This window comes from Diospyros lotus, chromosome 7 (genome assembly GCF_014633365.1).
Source record: "Diospyros lotus cultivar Yz01 chromosome 7, ASM1463336v1, whole genome shotgun sequence".
NCBI classification, from domain to species: domain Eukaryota; kingdom Viridiplantae; phylum Streptophyta; class Magnoliopsida; order Ericales; family Ebenaceae; genus Diospyros; species Diospyros lotus.
This window is the reverse complement of record NC_068344.1, coordinates 30,471,046-30,489,610: the sequence shown is the minus strand read 5'-3', so window position 1 is coordinate 30,489,610 and position 18,565 is coordinate 30,471,046. Positions and strand designations below refer to the sequence as shown.

Here is an 18,565-nt window from a genome sequence, read left to right as displayed (position 1 = left end):
GATTGGTGGTGATGATAGGCGACCGTTGGTGATGATAGCTGGCTGTAAGCAAGGGTAAAAATGATTTTTTTCCTTAAATATTTTTTAATGTAGGTATAAAGAGTAAAAATGATGACTACATATAGAATTTTTTTTTAAATAAACGACAAGTCCAATGGGTCATATAAATCTATAATAATTTTATATAAATTTAAAATATTATTAATTATAATAAAATTACTATATGTATATTGTGTTAATTTATTAATATTATTTTTCAAACTTATTTGGGTATGTTATTTCCCAACATTCAAATTGAATAATATTGTCTTCTGGCTATAGAGGCGTGCGTTGGGTTGTGATTTTCAAAATTTATTTTGGTAGCATTAGTTTCCATTAGAGATTACTAAATTTATTTTAATATTTTAAAAATTATACTTATGTTTCTTTTATTGATCCGAAGAAGTCATAGGATTAAAATATAATTTGTGAAATATTTTAAATTCTATCTCCCTATTTTTTTCATAAGAAATTATATATCTTTGTATTTTACGTATCATGGAATATCATTTTTATATAGTTACATGGGCATCTCTTTGATATTTTAAATATGAGAAAATATTTTTTTTGCAGAAGAAAAAACCAGCAAAGTTCCTTTTCTGTTGCATGTGGAAGACTTCCACTGAGAACAAAGAGGAAACACAAAAAATAAAAAAAGTAAACAATCAGAACTCAAAACTTCAAATGTAGGTGTATGTGTTGGGGGAGAGAGAGATACTGAGAGAGAGTACCTTTAGCTAAACTAATATCAAATGAAGATGTCACACACCCTTCTTGAGATGTCCCTTCTTGCGAAATTTCTATCATTCGATCTCATAAATTTTGATATAAAAAATAAATCTAAGTCTGATTTACAATAATTATGTAAAAAATAAATTCAAACCTAAAAACTCAAACTACTATCACTTCTTACCAATTAGTGAAAGAACTCTTAAGAGATAATGTCAAATACTCTTCTTTTTTTTTAACTCTAAATGGTCATAAAAAGATCATCAGAGAGGTAGCATTGAGAGTGAAAAAAGTCAAACCTGACACTTACTCACACCAAACGATACCCACCTACTTGAATCACCACAATTAAGAGAAGTTTCATTTTAATTCAAAGCCAACTTTAATCTGAACCATTATAACCCGGAAGCCAACATTAACGGCTAAAAAGTGTTTGACAAAGTTTTTAATTTTAATTTTTTATGTTCAATTCTCCTTTTAATTTCAAAACTGAAAACCAAACAAGTTACAGTTTAGGCCTAATTACAATGTTCAATCGTTTCTCTAAAATAATATCCTGAACTTTGCTATGCATTTTCTTTTCCATCGAGTAATTCAAAAATTACATGTAGGACTGGAATTAACAGCTCTTTACTAAATAAAGGAGAAAAGGATTGAAGGAAATAGATATCCCATAATAATTAGGAAAAAGAAAATGAAAAAAAAAAACATCAATATACACTCTCTTGAGGCCTAAGCAGGTACTGTTGTTTGTTGTTGCTAAAGAGGCAAACAGAAGGTTGTTAGCTTAGAACTTGGGCAGTCAAGTAGGTGCTCCGGTCCCCGTCCGGTGGCTGCTGACCATTATTGGTAATTTGTTTTAGTTGTATAAGATGGTTCCTAAGGCTATATTCCTCTACCTGCTTTAAGCCAACAAGAACAGAATTAGACACTGCAGCATAACAAAAGCAGCATGACGTGGAGAAGAATAAACATTAACCAACAAAACTAACTTCTGCATCTCATTGACAATTTGAAATCTTCATAACAAAGTCCTTGAAAAAATAGTTTCCTCAAAGATCATGCCGATACAATCCATACAGATCATCCAGCACTTAATGGGGTAGCTCAGCCGGCAACAGAGGGTTATCGCCTCAACAGAGGTCAAGGGCTAGAACTAGTGCATGCACAATGGTTAACTGCCGGACGATAGCAGATCTGAAGTGCTCATAGAAATTGCATAGGGTGTGGCAGAAAGCAGAAATTTATTGATCTCAAAGACCAGAATTCTTAAATAGGGCAGGGCTGGCATGTCTCAACTATCAACGGCAACCAAATTGGGAAAAGGCATCATGCTTACTATAACACCACTGAACATGTTGCAATATCAACTATTTCAGAAAATCAGATAGGGAGAAGTAATAAAGCTTGGATGCAACACCACTGAACAATAGGAACTGATGGCATCCCATCCAAAAGGATAAATAAACTGACTCTTTTTATTCCTGAAAGGAATATCTCCAAAAGATGCATAAAATATTTTGAGGTCCTGTCATAAATGCCAGGGCCAAATCAATCAACTAATCTGACCTATTTGTACATGGAGTCAGACATGCTTAAACATAGAATACCCCAAATCAGCTATTGCATGCATTTATCTACTTGCACATAGAGATGTCAAAAGGGCCGGCCCGGCCGGGCCCGAGTTGGCCCACTGGCTTTTTAAAAGGGCCGGGCCAGGCCAGCCCGTGGGCTAGAGGGCCGGGCCGGGACCTTAGCCCACAGGGCCTAGTGGTCGGGCCCGACCTTTTTTTTTCTATTTTTTAAATAACTTTTTTTAAAAATAATACATATAATATATACATATATAAATATCAAAATAATACATATATAAAAATCATTTTTTTTCTTTTAAAAATATTTTTCATCTTAATTCTTAAGTTTTAAATATTATTTCATCATTTTATATTTCAAAATTCTATATGCCTTATAAATTTTTTTGTGAATTGATATGAAAAATAATAAATTGATGGTTATTATTTATATATATTGTGAAATTAAATTTTTTAGTATCCAATATCAATAATTATTAAAGAATAACAAAATAAAAAAAAATGAGTAAGGGCCTAAATGATTGGCTCATAAGGGCCTCATGGGCCCGGCCCAAAAGGGCCCAACGGGCCACGGGCCTGGTCGGGCCGTGGGCCCAATTTCTTTGGCCCGGCCCGGGCTGGGCCGGGCCGCCCAGCCCTTTTGACACCTCTACTTGCACATCTATAGGGTTTACGGTGTTAGCTCTTGCTCTTTCTTACCCATTCTTGTCCTTGCTATTTTGTGTGTTCTCTCTCCTTCCTCATCCTAATTTTCAATTTGTGGTGTTGTTTATTTATTTATTTTTCTGAGTGGGCATCTGAGGGAGGGGAATACTATAGGATCTCTCTCTCTCTCTCTCTCATGCAAGCACACACTACAACAAAATTGCAGTATATCATGCTTATCTTAAATTTTCTGCAATTTACATATGGCATTGACTATTTTGCCAAGGGAGTAAGGTGACTGATGCAATTCATAATGTGATAATATGTTTAAACTATCCTAGCCCATGGTTCTCCTTGGCTATAGAATCACTTGGCATGACTTCAAAGTTTTAATCATGTACTGATCTGTAAACAGAATCCCCTAAAATCTTGTGTACTTTATTCTGTGTTTTGTGTTTTTGCATTGTTCTTTATCTTATTTCGAGAGTGGCCTTTGAGCAGGGACAAAAGTTGCTCCATTGCAACAATCTGAGTTAATCTAGCCTCAGGTGGATTGTCTTTTTTCTATTTGTTATCTCATGTTAGACCTTTATCCTTAATTTTTCAGAAAACGCCATCATGACCAGCTGCAACTCAATGACAAGCACATCATAGATACACAATTATGCATATGAAGATACAGCTGGCAATAAAATTCTTGCAGCCTATTCCTAATGATGATTAGCTTATAAGCTTGACATGATTTGTGTTTTTATGCACAGATTCAAATTTACAACCATGTATAATTTTTTAAATACCTGCATAGCTGCTGATGAAGCCAATAATGCTTCACATTCATTCAGCAAGGCTCTCTCCTGTGCTGCCACATCAGCCAGTTCAGACACCAGACAGTTCACCCCCTCCACCTGTAATAGATAAGAGACAGAAGTCAGCATTCAGCAATCAGAATGGTCACTCCGGACACATTTATCTAAGGCGATCGCATACATGAAATCCCAATGAAACCATATATAAATACAAGATTTGGATATGAAACCAGTCATTGCTTGCCCATGTCCAATTGAAAATCAATTTTCATTTGAGAGCATGCACAAGCTTAAGATAGGCACAATGACAAACAATGCAACATGGTTTTATATTGTTTTGTTCTCTTTTTCCTTTTAAATAAACACACAACTCAGCATGACTGAAACATCATAATCTATATACATGTAGTAGAAAATATTACAGAAAAGAAGTGAAAAACCAAAACAATATGCACCCAACAGCAGAAAGCAATATTATTGAGCATTAAATACTTTGAATATTGTAGAGGAAATAGCCACTTGGCTATTAACAAGATTCCGGCATGTGGAGAATGAATCAGCAAATAGCCAAGTTAATTTCATTATCTGTTTCTGCTCCAAAAAAAAAAAATCTAAAATCTGAGCTTGTGGTGAGGATTCAGCTAATTGAAGCAGAGTGGAAAAAAGATGTGGCAGTGGAGGCAGTTACTCGACAAATATCCCTGAGGTCCAAAAAAACTCTGAAGCATCCATGAATACAACAGCCATTGTCGCAAGGCCAATTATGCATGGTTTCAGGCACCCATAACTTCATAGCTTTTAGAAACAACACAACTTTTCAAGAAATTTCTATAAGCTAGTTCACTCATTATGTCCCACAGATCATAATATGTTACCGTATAACTTAAATAGGCCATATGCTTTTGGTCAATAACCTTCTTATTTGTGAAGCAATAGATGAGAGGGAGCAAACCATGACATGTGCACTGGATTGTGAATACAACAAGATGCATACTGAAATAGGAACAAGCAAAAACCTATTATAATTTTGTAATGTAAACGTAAAAAGCACGAATCTCACCCTTGGGAGTATAAAACAAATGGAAAATCCCATTGCCTGCATCATGTCAACAGCTGAGGAAACAGCTGCCTTCATGGTTTCAACATCCACCTGTAATAGTACAAATTTCATAAAATAGTTCAACCATTGCACATTGTAAACTAAAATTTCAAAGATGTTTTGTGGGGACATACCCTTGCACCCCCAGTAACTGGAAGACGAAGAATGCTTGATTGTAGATCCTTAATTGTCTGAGATAAAGAACTAGTATGGTCTCTTTCAATTGAAGCCCACTCCTCAAGGTAGGCCATCTGAAACAGCCAATTTATATGAAATAATTCAGAAAAGTGATATCAGTCTAATATTGCTTGCAAATAGAGAAAGAGATGAAAATTGATGTTCAAATGAAGTGATGTACACAAGATAAAATGCCAAACAGAAGCACTTTGGTTTGCTATTTCTCATGGCACAAAATCTGAAATTCAAGTTCAAGGTAGAATGTGAAGGTCTCCAGGACATAATTCACCCACTACTCATGGTACCAAAATGGTATATTTAACTTAAAACAAGTAATTTGAAAATTTCTCACTAAACCAGTAATCCTGGTGGTGGTTGTCCACAGGTTCACTGATTTGATCCAGTTTAGTTGCTGCATTTAAAAATAAGTATGACTCCCAACAAAATTACTTAACTAAATGACAGCAAAAAGATTTCTCATGACAATTAGGTTAAAGTTTATTATTGCTTTTGTTGAGAGTAAAAATAATAATATAAAAGCTAAAGTTAACCCCTCTATCTATCAGTTTAAGTTTTTAGATGAGATGAAGGTTAACAATTCACTATGGTATCAAAGCGGGCAAAGGTTTTGAGTTTAAACCTCACCACTAAGGAGCTAACCCAACATTTAAATAGTTGGACATGTTTGGACCAGTTATGCAGTGAAGCTTAGCCACAAGGGAGAGAGTGTATTGAGAATAAAAAAAATAATAAAAGAAAGCCAACCCATTTGTCCACTAACATAACTTTAGATGAGATCATGGTTAGCAATGTATCTGTTCTTTTCAGTATTGACCAGATTAAGATTACCATGCCACAAACACTATTTTATTTTATTTTACAGTGGAATCCAATGTTTCTATAATGACGATTTGAGCTTTAATTTCATAAAGGGCATTCAGTGCATGAGGCTCCCTGCATTGCAAGGATCATACATGTAACTCAACCTTCCCTTACTTTTTGGCAAAGAAGATGTTTTCACAACTCAAACCCAAGACATTCCAATATTTCATAGTTTCTCGAAGAAGTGGAAAATGGATGTTGAGCGGCTTAAGATTACTAAGCCACAAACACCATTCCATTTCCTTCTACAATAATACAACAACAACAACAACATATCCAACCGTTATCCCACTATGAATTCTAGACTTCTATGTGGGTTACATCCCAACAGATAGTTTGTCTAGAATTCATATTTGGATCCGACTAGGTTTTACGCTGGCTGTCGGCTACCTAACGCAACCCTTCTCATTTATCCGAGCTTGGGACCGGCAGTGGATAATATCCCCTAGCAGAGTAATGATGAAATGAAGTTTCAACACCATCTTTATATGGAGAAGTTTCATGAGATGGTGGTGAATGAAGAAATGATGCTCTGAGCTTTAATTTCATAGTTCCTTGAAGAAATGGAAAACTAAGGATCTATTAGAGGCACTACTTGACTATGACTGAATTAATCTGTAGATAGTCTAATGTGAATACAAGAAGCAAAGAGACATTTCAAATTTCTCCGCAGACTTGAGCATGCCATATCAGCAGATTTTCCTGCATGTAATGCAAGGAACAAACAAGAAAACGATGACACACACATTTCTTTCAATTTAAGCATCATCACATATTCAATTCCAAAGGTCCTGGACAAGCCAATATACGATTTCTGAATGGATCCATATTGATTACCAGTTTCTTGATCTATGCATTCGTTTGTGGGGGAATCAATAAGGTGCATTCATTTAGCATTAGGAAATAGCAATCTAGAAGATCAATTTTGGTTTCAATACTGTGATTGCCCTGAATTCAATTTTGATTAACCCAATCCAAAGTATGATAACAATAGGAGTTCTATACCTAATTCAAAGTGTTGTTTTCCCTTTGATGATGAAAAACTTTATATCTCTGGCATTTAAAAATGAATTATATTTTATCTTTGGAAATTGAAAATGAAAAATCCAAACAATGCCAAAGGATATATATACTTTCAATGTATGTAAAATCTTTTGTATTTATTTTGAAATCAAATGTGTTAAGAGTGTCAAAATAGTTTCCAAATCATAAACACTCTTTAAAAGAAAAACTGTCGATCATGTTAGTGAAACTATTGATCGTTTTATGTCTTTGAAATTTGGGTTGTAGAATCAAAGCGAAATTATCGACCAGTTTGTTAAAATTGTCAATCATTTTTGGCCTTTCAACAAAAACAATTGACCGTCCTCTTGAACTGTCGACAAGGGAATTTTCAACTCTCTGTTCCTTTCACTTGAGTTCAAAAACAGTCGATCCTCCCTATATAATGTCGACTTATTGTCAAAACAGTCGATCATTTTTCTAAAAAAGTCGATCGTTTGCTCGAAGTTGTGAGTGTGTTTTAGGTTTCTCGAAGAAAACCGTCGACCTGTCTGGTAAGCTGTCGAACATTTCTTCACTGACAATTTTAAACGGCTAGTTTTTGCAAGCATTAAATGACTCCAACAGCCCTTGCAATAGCTAGTGAATTTAATGCTCGGGATAAGCCTATAAATTCCAACCCAAGGATACACTAGAGAGGTTGATCAAGTGATAGAAGCTTACAAATGATATTATTCTTCTCACCAGTGCTTGTACTTTCAATATTTTTCTCAACCAAGACTGTTTATCTTTTGTAATATCTTGTTAAAGACTTGTTGCATATTTTAGAGAGATCTTTGTAACTGAGAGTGTCAACTCTCAAATTATTCTCTGTGTAAATTGTGTTGTATTTTCTAATGGTTGTGCTAGAGGGCCTATTTAGGTATAACTAGGAGGTTGTAAATTACTAGTAATTTTGCTAGAGGGCCTACTTGGTTAAATAGAAGGTTATAGTGGATTTTAAAATCTCTAGTGGGGGCCTATAGTAGTGGAGTAGGCTGGATTAAACCGAACCATTCTACATCTTTTCTCTCTTTTGTTTGCCTTGATTTATATTCTCTTGTTTCTAATTCACTGTTTTGATTTTTTCTTTAAAACCTCCACAAATTTTTAAAATTTATAAACACCCAATTCACCCGCCCTCTTGTGTGTGAGGTGCCATTAGATTACATAGAGCTCGGTGAGCTTAGGATTTTTGGCCTATCCTTTCCTATAAATAGAGCCCTTTATCTGATTTCCAGATTGGTGGCTGAGTGTTAACTGGTGAATCACAGAATGATTTGAGAGTTTAGGTGTATTGGAGGCTTTGGGGTTGAGTGACAGTTTATCTTTGTTTGTAAGCCATTATTCACATAGTGAATTTCTGCTCCACCTTTGCTCAAGGATGCAGGTACAATGTAAAATCACATCAAATCTATGTCTTTGATTTTGATCTTGTGTGTGTTATATATAATTTATTTTTGAGTTTGACTTATTCCCTAACAAGTGGTATGAAAGCTACCTAACATTATGAATGACTTCTATCAAAAAGTTTTGATATGACTCACAAATCTTGTCCTGTTCAGGAAGTTAACAAGGACTGTCTTCTTAATGGACTACTAGTCATGTTAACAAGGACTACTAGTCATGTCAAATCTGTTACCTACACTGACACAATGTCTCCTTTATCTTTGGGGTGATTACTTTGGTTGCATGTGACTTGTTCAGGGAAGAAAAAAGGTGAACCTATTGCATATTTTCACTTGTCACAACTCTGCTCATACCCAAAAATCTCTCTTCAGAACTTTAATCTTCTTCTTCCCTTATGTGCTTCCTTCTTATTTTGAAACCTCTTATACCAAAACCTGTCTTCTTAATGGGAACTCTAATAGAATGACCGCCATTCAGAAAATCCACACCTTGTTTTATGTTAAACACAGTTGATTTTTGTTCTTCTGGAATTATGCCGTGAAACTAACACCACACTTATCAAGGGATTCTCATTGTTCTGGTCAGATACTTTCAGCTGGAAAGGATACAAACACAAGTTTGCAAAACAAGACATTATAACAATCAAATATAGAGAATTCCACAACTCAGGATCTTCCAAAGACTAAAGTTGTCATCATCAATAAGTAGCACTATCTTTTCTAAAAGAAGTCCTAAGACAACATGGAAAGGAGTAGTGTTAGGGATTAATGAATGCTTATGTTAAGCTAATTGAGCTATCACAGAAATGGCAGTTTATCCACTCAACAAGGATATTATCTTTCAGATAGAGTTAGCCTTGTTAAGTTGCCGGCCAAGCCAACTAATCTGAAAAAGGCACTTGTAATGGCAATTCTATACTTGCTAACACTTAGACATCCTCACCATGAATAATATTCTCTTCATAAGAAGGAAATGGATAACATAATGGCACAAAATATCAGAAGGCCATATTTCGGATTTAATAGTTAGCAGGCACTCCATAAAATTCTGCATATATTACTAAGATTGCCATTACCAAATGTTTTCCTCTTCACTTCAGAGTCCATAGGGAATACTCCTATACTGAGATTTTGAGAGAGAGAGAGAACTTGTAATATTGCTCCTCCACATGAGGAGCTTAAAAATTTCTCACCCTATTATATTGCAATGACTACTCTGAACTTTTTCTTCTAATTGTCTAGCAGCTGTTGCCTAATCTCAAACATTATTTATCAAGTTAATTTCTAGTCCAGTTACATATCTTCCTATTTTTTGCTTATGAGAACATAATTAGAATCTTAAAGCCTCTTTGCCAAGAAAAGAAGGCTACATACAAATATAACCCTCATAAGGCGGGAGCATCGCACACTAGGGATATCCTTTCCTTAGAAGATAATTATAAGGACCTTAAACTTTGGTAGTGAAAAGTTAGATGAATGCTTACTTCTCCTTCTCTAAGTAATTGCCTAATGCAGCTTGTGGTTACTGGCTGACTGCATCCTTTCTCTGGCTTAACTGTATTTTCAGCCACAGTACAACCCACATAAAGTTCAACATGTTAAAACAAGAAGGCATGGACACACACTCATTCCCAGCAAAAGCATTCCAATGGATCAATGCAGAAACTTAAATGTTGCCTACCAAATCAATATGATTTATTGAGAATAGACCTTACTTGTTCTTCCAGTACTGCATAGAGCTTCAGCCTCAGCGTCAGCTGCTGGATGACCATCCTCTTCTCATTTACTGAATTATACAACTCTGACATAGTTCTCCACACATTATACAACGCTTTCTGCATCATCGAATCAAAGGTTCAAACCATTAGTGGAGTACCATGAATCTAGAGAACAACCATTCTTCACAAGACAAAGATTAGATTGTAAGTAAAATTGAATACTGCAAGAAAAGGTGCCAAAAATTTAAATCAACGAATATAAAGAGAAGTGAAACACATTCAACAAAAGAAATCAGCAAAGTACTATTTTGGCCTATCTTTTCTGCCATTACCAACACTTGGACAACTAGAAATTCAGAACCTTCATCAATTGTACCATGAGATCTGAACTTCTAAAAGCAAAGGATAAGTGTAGATTACATGACGTGTTAAAAGGGGCAGAGTACAACTTGTCACAAAAACAGAAATCCCTACCTCAGCTATTACTTTCTGTTTGTTTAAAGCAGCATCTGCTCGAGCATTTGTATATCGCCATTGCAAATGTCTATTGTATAGTAACCGGAGCTGGTGGGCATCCTCTATGTGGTTAGCAGCCTTTTTTCCTTTTCTAATGTCGGCAATAAAACTGAGTACAGAAGTCGTACTGCTGGATTGCCTTGTTGGACTGGATGGCCTCATCGGAGTTGGGCTGACACCTCTAGAAGCCGGACTCCAGGGCCTTGTTCGAGATGGACTGACACCTCTAGAAACAGAAGATGATAAACCCGATGCCTTACCTGGCGACGGAAACCTTGATCCATGTGCAGGCAAAGACTGAGATTTAGCAGCAGGAGTCACTAATGCCATTCTCTCTAACGAAAACGAAGAAACAGGCTTGTCTAATCCAGATTCCTGTAGTTTGTTTTCATCCACTGAATGCAATCCAACCTCCATGTATCCACAATCAGAATATGATTCCTGTAGCGCTGCATCACTGGTGGATTTTTTCAAGGGTTTGATCAAGCCATCAGGAAATGACATTCTCCTTGGGGAAGACATCCCAATTCTCGGGGAAGGCATCCCAATTCCTGTATTTGGTAATCTTGAGGTTTTAGCTGTCTTATCAGCTAGATCCATGCCTCTATTTAAAGGATTGGAAGACACCTTTCCACCTGTTCTGCTTGGCCACCGATGCTGGTCTACCAGCCGAGCATGTAAGATATCAACTGGTTTAGAATTTTCAGACTGATCAGTGGCATTTTTTCCTTTAAGAGGAGCTCTCTTTCTCTCTGGCGTAGGCTTTCTTGAAACAAGTGGTGTTTCAGCCTGTTTTTGTGCTACATTTGAAGCTGGCTTCAGAGTGCGATCAGACAGGGCATGAGCAACTGGCTTTTCTTTCTTACTAATAGGGAGAGAAAACGTATCAGACTGGAAGGAAACACTGAGACTACGCATTGTGGAAGGCCATAAAACCTCAGGGTGACGACTGCTAGGTATCTTTCTGGACGCCAGATTCAACTCCATGGATGTATCATGAACTGGGGTGGATGGCCTTCGCGGTGATGATGGTGTAGATGGCCTTCGTGGTGATGATGGTGTAGATGGCCTTCGTGGTGACGATGGCGTAGATGGCCGCTTCCTTTCGGCTGATACAGCTCTCTTGGGCGCCGATTGGGAGGATGTAGTGACTGGTCTGGTGACGTTTGGAGAGGAATAGCGCCTGGAACTAGTAGGCGTTGATGGTGTAGCAGACATATACCTTGAATTAACTTCCCTAGTTCGAGACATGTGGGTGGTTCCATTGCTCTTGTCTGCCAGAACCAATGGTGGTCTTGAGGTATCTGCTGCTGCACGATTCTGGAATGCCTCCAGTGATTCATGTACATCCATCCACACTTGGAGAACCAGACCACATTGATAATACCTCCTTTTATGTAACTAAACAAATTTGACGGGCTCTCATGAATTCCACAAATAATAAATTGAACTAATTGCTCAAAAAGAAAATATACTTCTCTGTTATAAATCTGCAGAAATCACAAGAAAAAGTAAGATACCACAGACAGGGTAAAAGGAAAGAAGAGAAAAGAAACGAGAAGAATAAACCCACGAGCAAAAAGTAAAGACTATCAAAAGAAGACTACCCAGATCTGCGTAAGAATGAATTTTGAGAATTGCAATGAACTTGTACAAATGGGTGTTCTTTTAACATCAAATAAACCCCAAATCTGAGCAGATCAGACTCAGCATAGAGACACTAGGGAATGATGACTATCTACTTCTATGAATTGCAGACAGGCAGGATGAGGACTCGACTGTGTACTAACAATCATCCTACAGGTTGAATAACAAATTGCAAGGACAGAAAGAAGGGCTAAATTACCCCCTCCCTTAAAAATCGGGGAGAGCAGAGAAAGTGAAATGGGGTTTCGGACTGTGTTTTGTGAGATAAGAGGGACACTTTTGCCTTTTTGTTTTGGTCCTGCTGTTGCCCGTCTCACAGCAGTGTCATGGTTGGCACTCACACCCTCTGGTCTGTTTCTTCTTCCTACTACCGAACTCCTTTACATGAAAAAGAATTGAATGAAGTGATACCCAACAAAAGGTGAATCATCTAAAACTCGTTTCTGGGATAATATCACAAAGTTATCTGGGGATCAACTGTCTTTACTGAGATAAATCACAGTTATTCCTGCGACAATTTTTGGATTAATCAATGAATAAATAAACTAAATTATTGGGCATTTTGTTTGTTTCCGCATTTCTTTATCTTCATTAAATGTGAAGATTTGCGGTTCAAATGTTTATAAAATTTTGGCGTTGTGGACACAGACGTGGAGGACCACGTGCTGGAGAAGATCATTGTTCATCCCCATAAATTTTCACTAATACATACCCAATACATCTGTGCTTATAAAAAAATAATTTGTTGACATCGTTACACACAGTTCTTCGTATAAACAACTCTTTTTGTTTTTTACTATTTGCAAATTTTCTACAGATTTAGGAGCAGTAATCGATGCTAATGTTGTTCTTATGCACAATAGATGAATTGATGTCCGTATCTGACAGGTTTTGTCCTTAATTTTCAGGACAATCAATGTAAAATCTCGATACAGAAGCTTCAAAAATTAGATTAAAGAATATTTTAAATAGAGAAGTCATTCCAATTCAACCTCTGCGAAATTTCGTGGATTCCTCAAACGCACTAAAAATGAAACCAAAACCACCGGCAACCAAATTCAAAGAATTCAATTTACTCCTCCTTCCCATAAAAATTCATAGAACAGTAAAGACCTACGAAGGAAACAGAAACAAAACGAAGTAGGTAACATATATATTCCGATCCAAAACTATTGCAAAAATAAATCAATCTGGAGGAGTCTTCGTCCGATTACGGTGCCCTATGAAATCATTGCAAGAAACGATCAAATTCAGAACAATCCGCAAACATTCACATGCACATACACAGACACACACACATCTCTAATTCAAGCCGTCCGAAATGAATCTAACCGGAGAATCGGAGATCGCCGGGGAAGCGGTCGGAGAAGAGGCTTCCAGGCGAGAAAACGTAGCTGAATTTTCTAATTGCAGGAATCGGAATTCAAAACCGAGTGAACTGCTCAGGAAATTTATATAAATATGTGTCGCTGTGTGTGTAAATAATTATGATTAATTAAATTTATTTAAGAACATATTTATGCGAAGCCCCGAGAGTGAGAGGTGACGGTTTCCGTTTGAAAGGGCAACGAAAGGCGGCGATTGGCGATTGCTAAGACGACCCCATTTTCGCGCCACCTACCTACCTACGGAGATTAGCTTATCCTTCGACTCATTTCTTTTTTTTTTTCTTATTTTCTGAAGAGAACTCGTCTTTATCTTTTAATGGCATGTTAACTAAAATCATTCAATATGAGCCATAATTCACAAATTATTTAAAGATTTAATGAGAGAATCCATAATTAACTTTAGGTTTTGCATTTTGCATTTGAAATGAAGACTCTTAATAGAATTGGCATTCGAAAGAGATGGTCTGCCATCCGTGATTGAATTTTGAATGGTTTAATTCAATGCATTGATGGTTTATAATTTAAGATATCGTTTGTTAAAATGAGTAAGATAAAATTATATCAAGACAATTTATTTATAAGGTTTAAAATAACTTATCTGAAGGAGGGAGAGATAAATTTATCTAAAAACTCTAAGATAAAACGTCATATGAGTTCTTTTCAGATAGATTTAACAAACACAATTGAAATTACTTTTGTCTGAAATACTTTTCATATTCTACTTTTTCTAGTCTATATCTTAGTTAACAAATACCACATAACAAAAAACATACTTAATTATCTACCATTTTAAGCTCTAAAGCACGAAAGCGACCCGAAGACACTATTTCAGCATTTCCTAACCATTTCTTTTTTTAAAAACGAAAAAAAGACCCAAAATATTTTTCGAACCATTTTTGTAATTTGCAAAATGTTATGGGGTCGTTTTTCAAATTACATAAAATATCCAAAAACACATTTTTCAACAATAAGAGACGATAGAGAAGGAAGATGTAGTGGCAGTTGGCAGCGAGAGGTGAGACGAGGGCGAGAGAGAAACGTGGTTTCTTGGATAGAAAAATATAAATATATCATTTATATTATATATTATATCATTTATTTGATATATGTATATATATGTATAGATTGTTGAAAAAGAAAAAGAATATGATATATATATATGTTAAATAATATATTTATAAAATATATATCTAATATATATGTATATTATCTAATCATGAAATAATATATTTATAAAATTATATTTGTAAATTTTTTTATATTTTTTTAATTTACATTTTATTTCGCATTTCTACTTTTTATTTTTTTAAATATCATTTATTTTAAGTATTAGAAAATGAATAAATCTATTATTTTATACAATGAGGATTAACTTAGATATGCCAACATAATCTTAAATTATCAAACATTTAAGCTTTCATGTTGTCACAGCTATTGCAAATGGAATGTCATATAAGTCTATAAAATTTAACTCTTTTTTTTTAAGTGTAGTAGTTGTTTTTGAACTTTTCAGATAAATTTATCTTTATTTTATTCGAATAAATTATCTTGAACTTTACAAATAAGTTATCTTAATACAATCTTATCTTCAGGGGTAGAGCCAAGATTTTAATTCAGTGGGAGCGAATTTAAATTCAAAAAATATAATTTTAAAAATAAGATAATAGTATTATTATTATTAAAATAAAAAAAATATATAATTGTTTGTAAATGTTTAAGAAAATTACCTTGATTATTTAAATTTTTAGACTTTTCATGATCACGAAAGGCTAGTTCCTGTTATAAAAGAAGTCAAATACAATCAATTAATGCATTAAGATAATTCGATAATCACACAATATTTGTTCTAATTATCTTAAGAAAATTGTTTCAATATTTTGCTCTTGATTCATTAAGATTTCACATTTGTTTTAAGCTTAATTGTGTGCACTATTAGTATCTATAACATAAACTTAAAGTTTATCTTCTTTTTTTTTAAATTACTGAACCTTTATTTCACAAAAGAATCATAATTTCCTTGTTCCTCATTATTTGTTTTAAAAAGACAACAGTATAAGCAAAATGTGATATATTTGCTTATACTATATTCCAACCAATTACCAAATTCATTAAACAAAACTAAAATAAATCGTTTTGATTTCAAGACTGACACAGACCTCTTTGCAAGTATACTCTTCTAATTTGATATCGAAAATTAATATTGTAATCCATTATTGTAGTTCTTATCCCGAGATCCATAAGAAGTTGTGTAACATCAATTTGCTAAATACTTGCTTTGTTAATTTATTCATTTTTTTCGATGTAAATTTCCTCTATACTTTTTTCTTTACTTCACAATTTTCTTCAATACTTAGTTTTATTTACATCATCATTGTAAAAAAATAAAATTAATAGTAAATTGTAAAAAATGCTATAATGGTTACTATTAGGCCATTATATACTTATTTTTTTATTTTTATTAGTAAAATATAATATAATATTTTTATTTCTAATAATATATAATTATAAAAAAAATAAATATAAAATGTGGCTCTCCCTCTTATCTTACTCATTTTAATAAATATTATTTAAATATAAAATGTGATAAAAAAATATAGTTATATCTATATATACAAAAATAATATCAAAATATAGAGATACAGCACGTAAGGAACCTACCTCTCATAGACTCGCTTTTAAAGAAGCATTAATTAGTAATTGGTGCAAGTTAAAGATGAATTATGACTTATACATAATCAAAGAGTTTGGGAAATTGATTATGTTCTCTAAACCCAATTATGTTTTGTATATCTTAGTTAAATTTTAACATTTAACATTAAATATTTATTAAACCAATAAAAAAATGACACGTGGTTTTCACCTCACTAGATTTATGAATCTAGTGATTCAATAAATAAAGGGTTAGTTATTTTCCTCCATGAGATTCTTTATAAATAAAACAGAACAAATACATCACCTCATATTTAAGGCAAAATGAACAATATATGTTATATATGTGATATCATTTGTTAACTTGCTTATAAGGTTGACTCTAGAGATGGCAAACGGGCCGGTCGGCCCGGCCCGCCACCGGCCAAGCGGGCCGGGCGCCCGCTTAAAAACAGGCCAACAGATTGCTGGCCCTAGCCCGGCCCTACACGGGCCCGTAGGCCAAACAGGGCGAAGGCGAGGGTGAGGGCGAGGGCGAGGTGAGGGTGAGGGCGAGGGCGAGGCAAAGGGTGAGAGCGAGAGGCGAGGCTGAGGGGGGGGTTTTGGCCGATTAGCGGGCCGGGCCAAATCGGCCCAGCCTTAAATGGGCCAGCAAAATGCTGGCCCTAGCCCAGTCTCGGGCCGGGCCCATTTTGCCATCTCTAGCTGACTCTAATAGCAATTTTTATATGCTTTTTATTATATTATAAATAATTCATTTTCTATTATGCTCTAACAACATTTTTTATTATCCTTTATTTGACTTTATATTTTATTTATTTATTAATAAATTTTAATTTTATTTATTTTATCTTACACAAATCAATAATCAAATACACAAAATAATTAAATACAAGTATACACAAATTTAATAATTAAATACATAAATCAATAATTAAATGCATAAAATAATCAGATACACACATACATAAAATTAATAATCAAATACTCACATATACAAAATTAATAATTAAATATATAATATCACTGATCCAATACAAAAAAAAAAAAATTGATTAATCACAAACCCAATTGGTTTTGTTGCAGCTGAAAAAGACGTTGTCGCCGTCGGTTCTGCTAGTCGTTGCTGCTCGTCGTCACCGAATCTGGTGTCTACCACTCATCCATCGTCGCTGCTGTTGATTTCAGCATTGATAACCGTTGAAGGGGAAGAAAGAGTTCTTCTAAAAGGTCAGACAAGTTGACAGACAAGCTTACAGAATAGGGGCTAAAATATTAAAATATCATCACTCACATTGCATTGAAAAAAGTGTAATGCAATGTGGGCGAGAGTATTTTAATCTTTTAGCCCTCATTCTATAAGTCTGTCTGACAATTTGTTTGACTCTCAAAAATTTTTCGAGGAAGAATTGTCAGGGAGGGCTGGCAAGATTTTGATGGTCAAGTGTGGCGAGACTTTTCAATTTTGTCAAATTTTTTATGAATGAAAATGACTTTAGCGAGCTTCCTTGGAGCTGAATTTTTTACTTTAACTCTATATAAATAGCTTTGGCGAGGATAATGACTAGGTGTTGGAGTCTGCTTGAGAGTAATTCATCCTCAATTAAAAGTATATGTACATATATGTGAATTTTAAAATATCATCATCGTGAGGATGGCCTTTGGGGTGGTGGCATGGACAACATCTCCATCTTGAAAATGAAAACTCAATTGATTTTTTTGAATTATTAGACTTTTGGCCAATTTAGAAAGCAATATTTACTTTCAATATACATACGTATGTGTATTTATATAGGAAAATGATGCTTCAATTGCAAGTTAGCTCACCATCAATACATGTTGCCACGAAAGGTGGGGATACCATTAAAGGACCATTGGATGGTCCCAAAGCCTTTAAAATTGAACCCATGATTACGGTTACGGCTGGAGCCCCACGAAAATGACTACTTATTAAGGCCGAAAGAAACCCCCTCCTCACTAAAGTGGCTTTCCAGACAGAAGGAACAATCCCATTTCATAATCAATTTTGAGAGGAGTGTTCCCAATTGACAGCCATTTTTGTGTTTTTATGCATTATTACTGTTATACGTTGTTGTATGGATATAATAATAAATTATTTTAAATAAAAACATCGTCGTTAAGTCACTTAAACTTGTAAAAATAAAAAAATAATTAGAAGACGTAGGGAAATTTTCGCGCAAACACTCTGATACTTAACTCAGACACTG

The 18,565-nt window shown here is 34.7% G+C and overlaps 1 protein-coding gene across 6 annotated transcripts; it reads right to left on the bottom strand.

The window, feature by feature from the left end:
- Nucleotides 1-1,306: 1,306 nt before the first annotated feature.
- Nucleotides 1,307-13,797, bottom strand: LOC127806481 (AUGMIN subunit 8-like). Of its 6 annotated transcripts, XM_052343819.1 has the most exons (8): nt 13,633-13,784; nt 13,293-13,520; nt 10,612-12,143; nt 10,135-10,254; nt 5,045-5,161; nt 4,872-4,961; nt 3,803-3,910; nt 1,307-1,670 (listed from the first exon to the last, which is right to left on the bottom strand). In XM_052343819.1, the coding sequence occupies exons 3-8, from the start codon at nt 12,004-12,006 to the stop codon at nt 1,551-1,553; spliced, it is 1,950 nt and encodes a 649-aa protein (XP_052199779.1). In that variant the 5' UTR covers nt 12,007-12,143; nt 13,293-13,520; nt 13,633-13,784; the 3' UTR covers nt 1,307-1,550. The 6 variants fall into 6 exon arrangements, 5 of the variants coding, with proteins under 5 accessions (XP_052199779.1, XP_052199777.1, XP_052199780.1 ...); XM_052343817.1 differs by lacking the exon at nt 13,293-13,520 and having other exon boundaries at nt 13,633-13,797; XM_052343820.1 differs by lacking the exon at nt 13,293-13,520 and having other exon boundaries at nt 1,307-1,667; nt 13,633-13,797.
- Nucleotides 13,798-18,565: the final 4,768 nt, after the last annotated feature.

Bases quoted from the DNA above. Each gene is read 5' to 3' on its own strand.
- LOC127806481 (XM_052343817.1), bottom strand. From the start codon at position 12,006: ATGGATGTACATGAATCACTGGAGGCATTCCAGAATCGTGCAGCAGCA. The intron at 10,255-10,611 runs GTAGGGATTTCT...TCGATGATGCAG, and splicing joins AACAGAAAGTAATAGCTGAG to AAAGCGTTGTATAATGTGTG. The intron at 3,911-4,871 runs GTGAGATTCGTG...TATCTATTACAG, and splicing joins TTTGTTTTATACTCCCAAGG to GTGGAGGGGGTGAACTGTCT.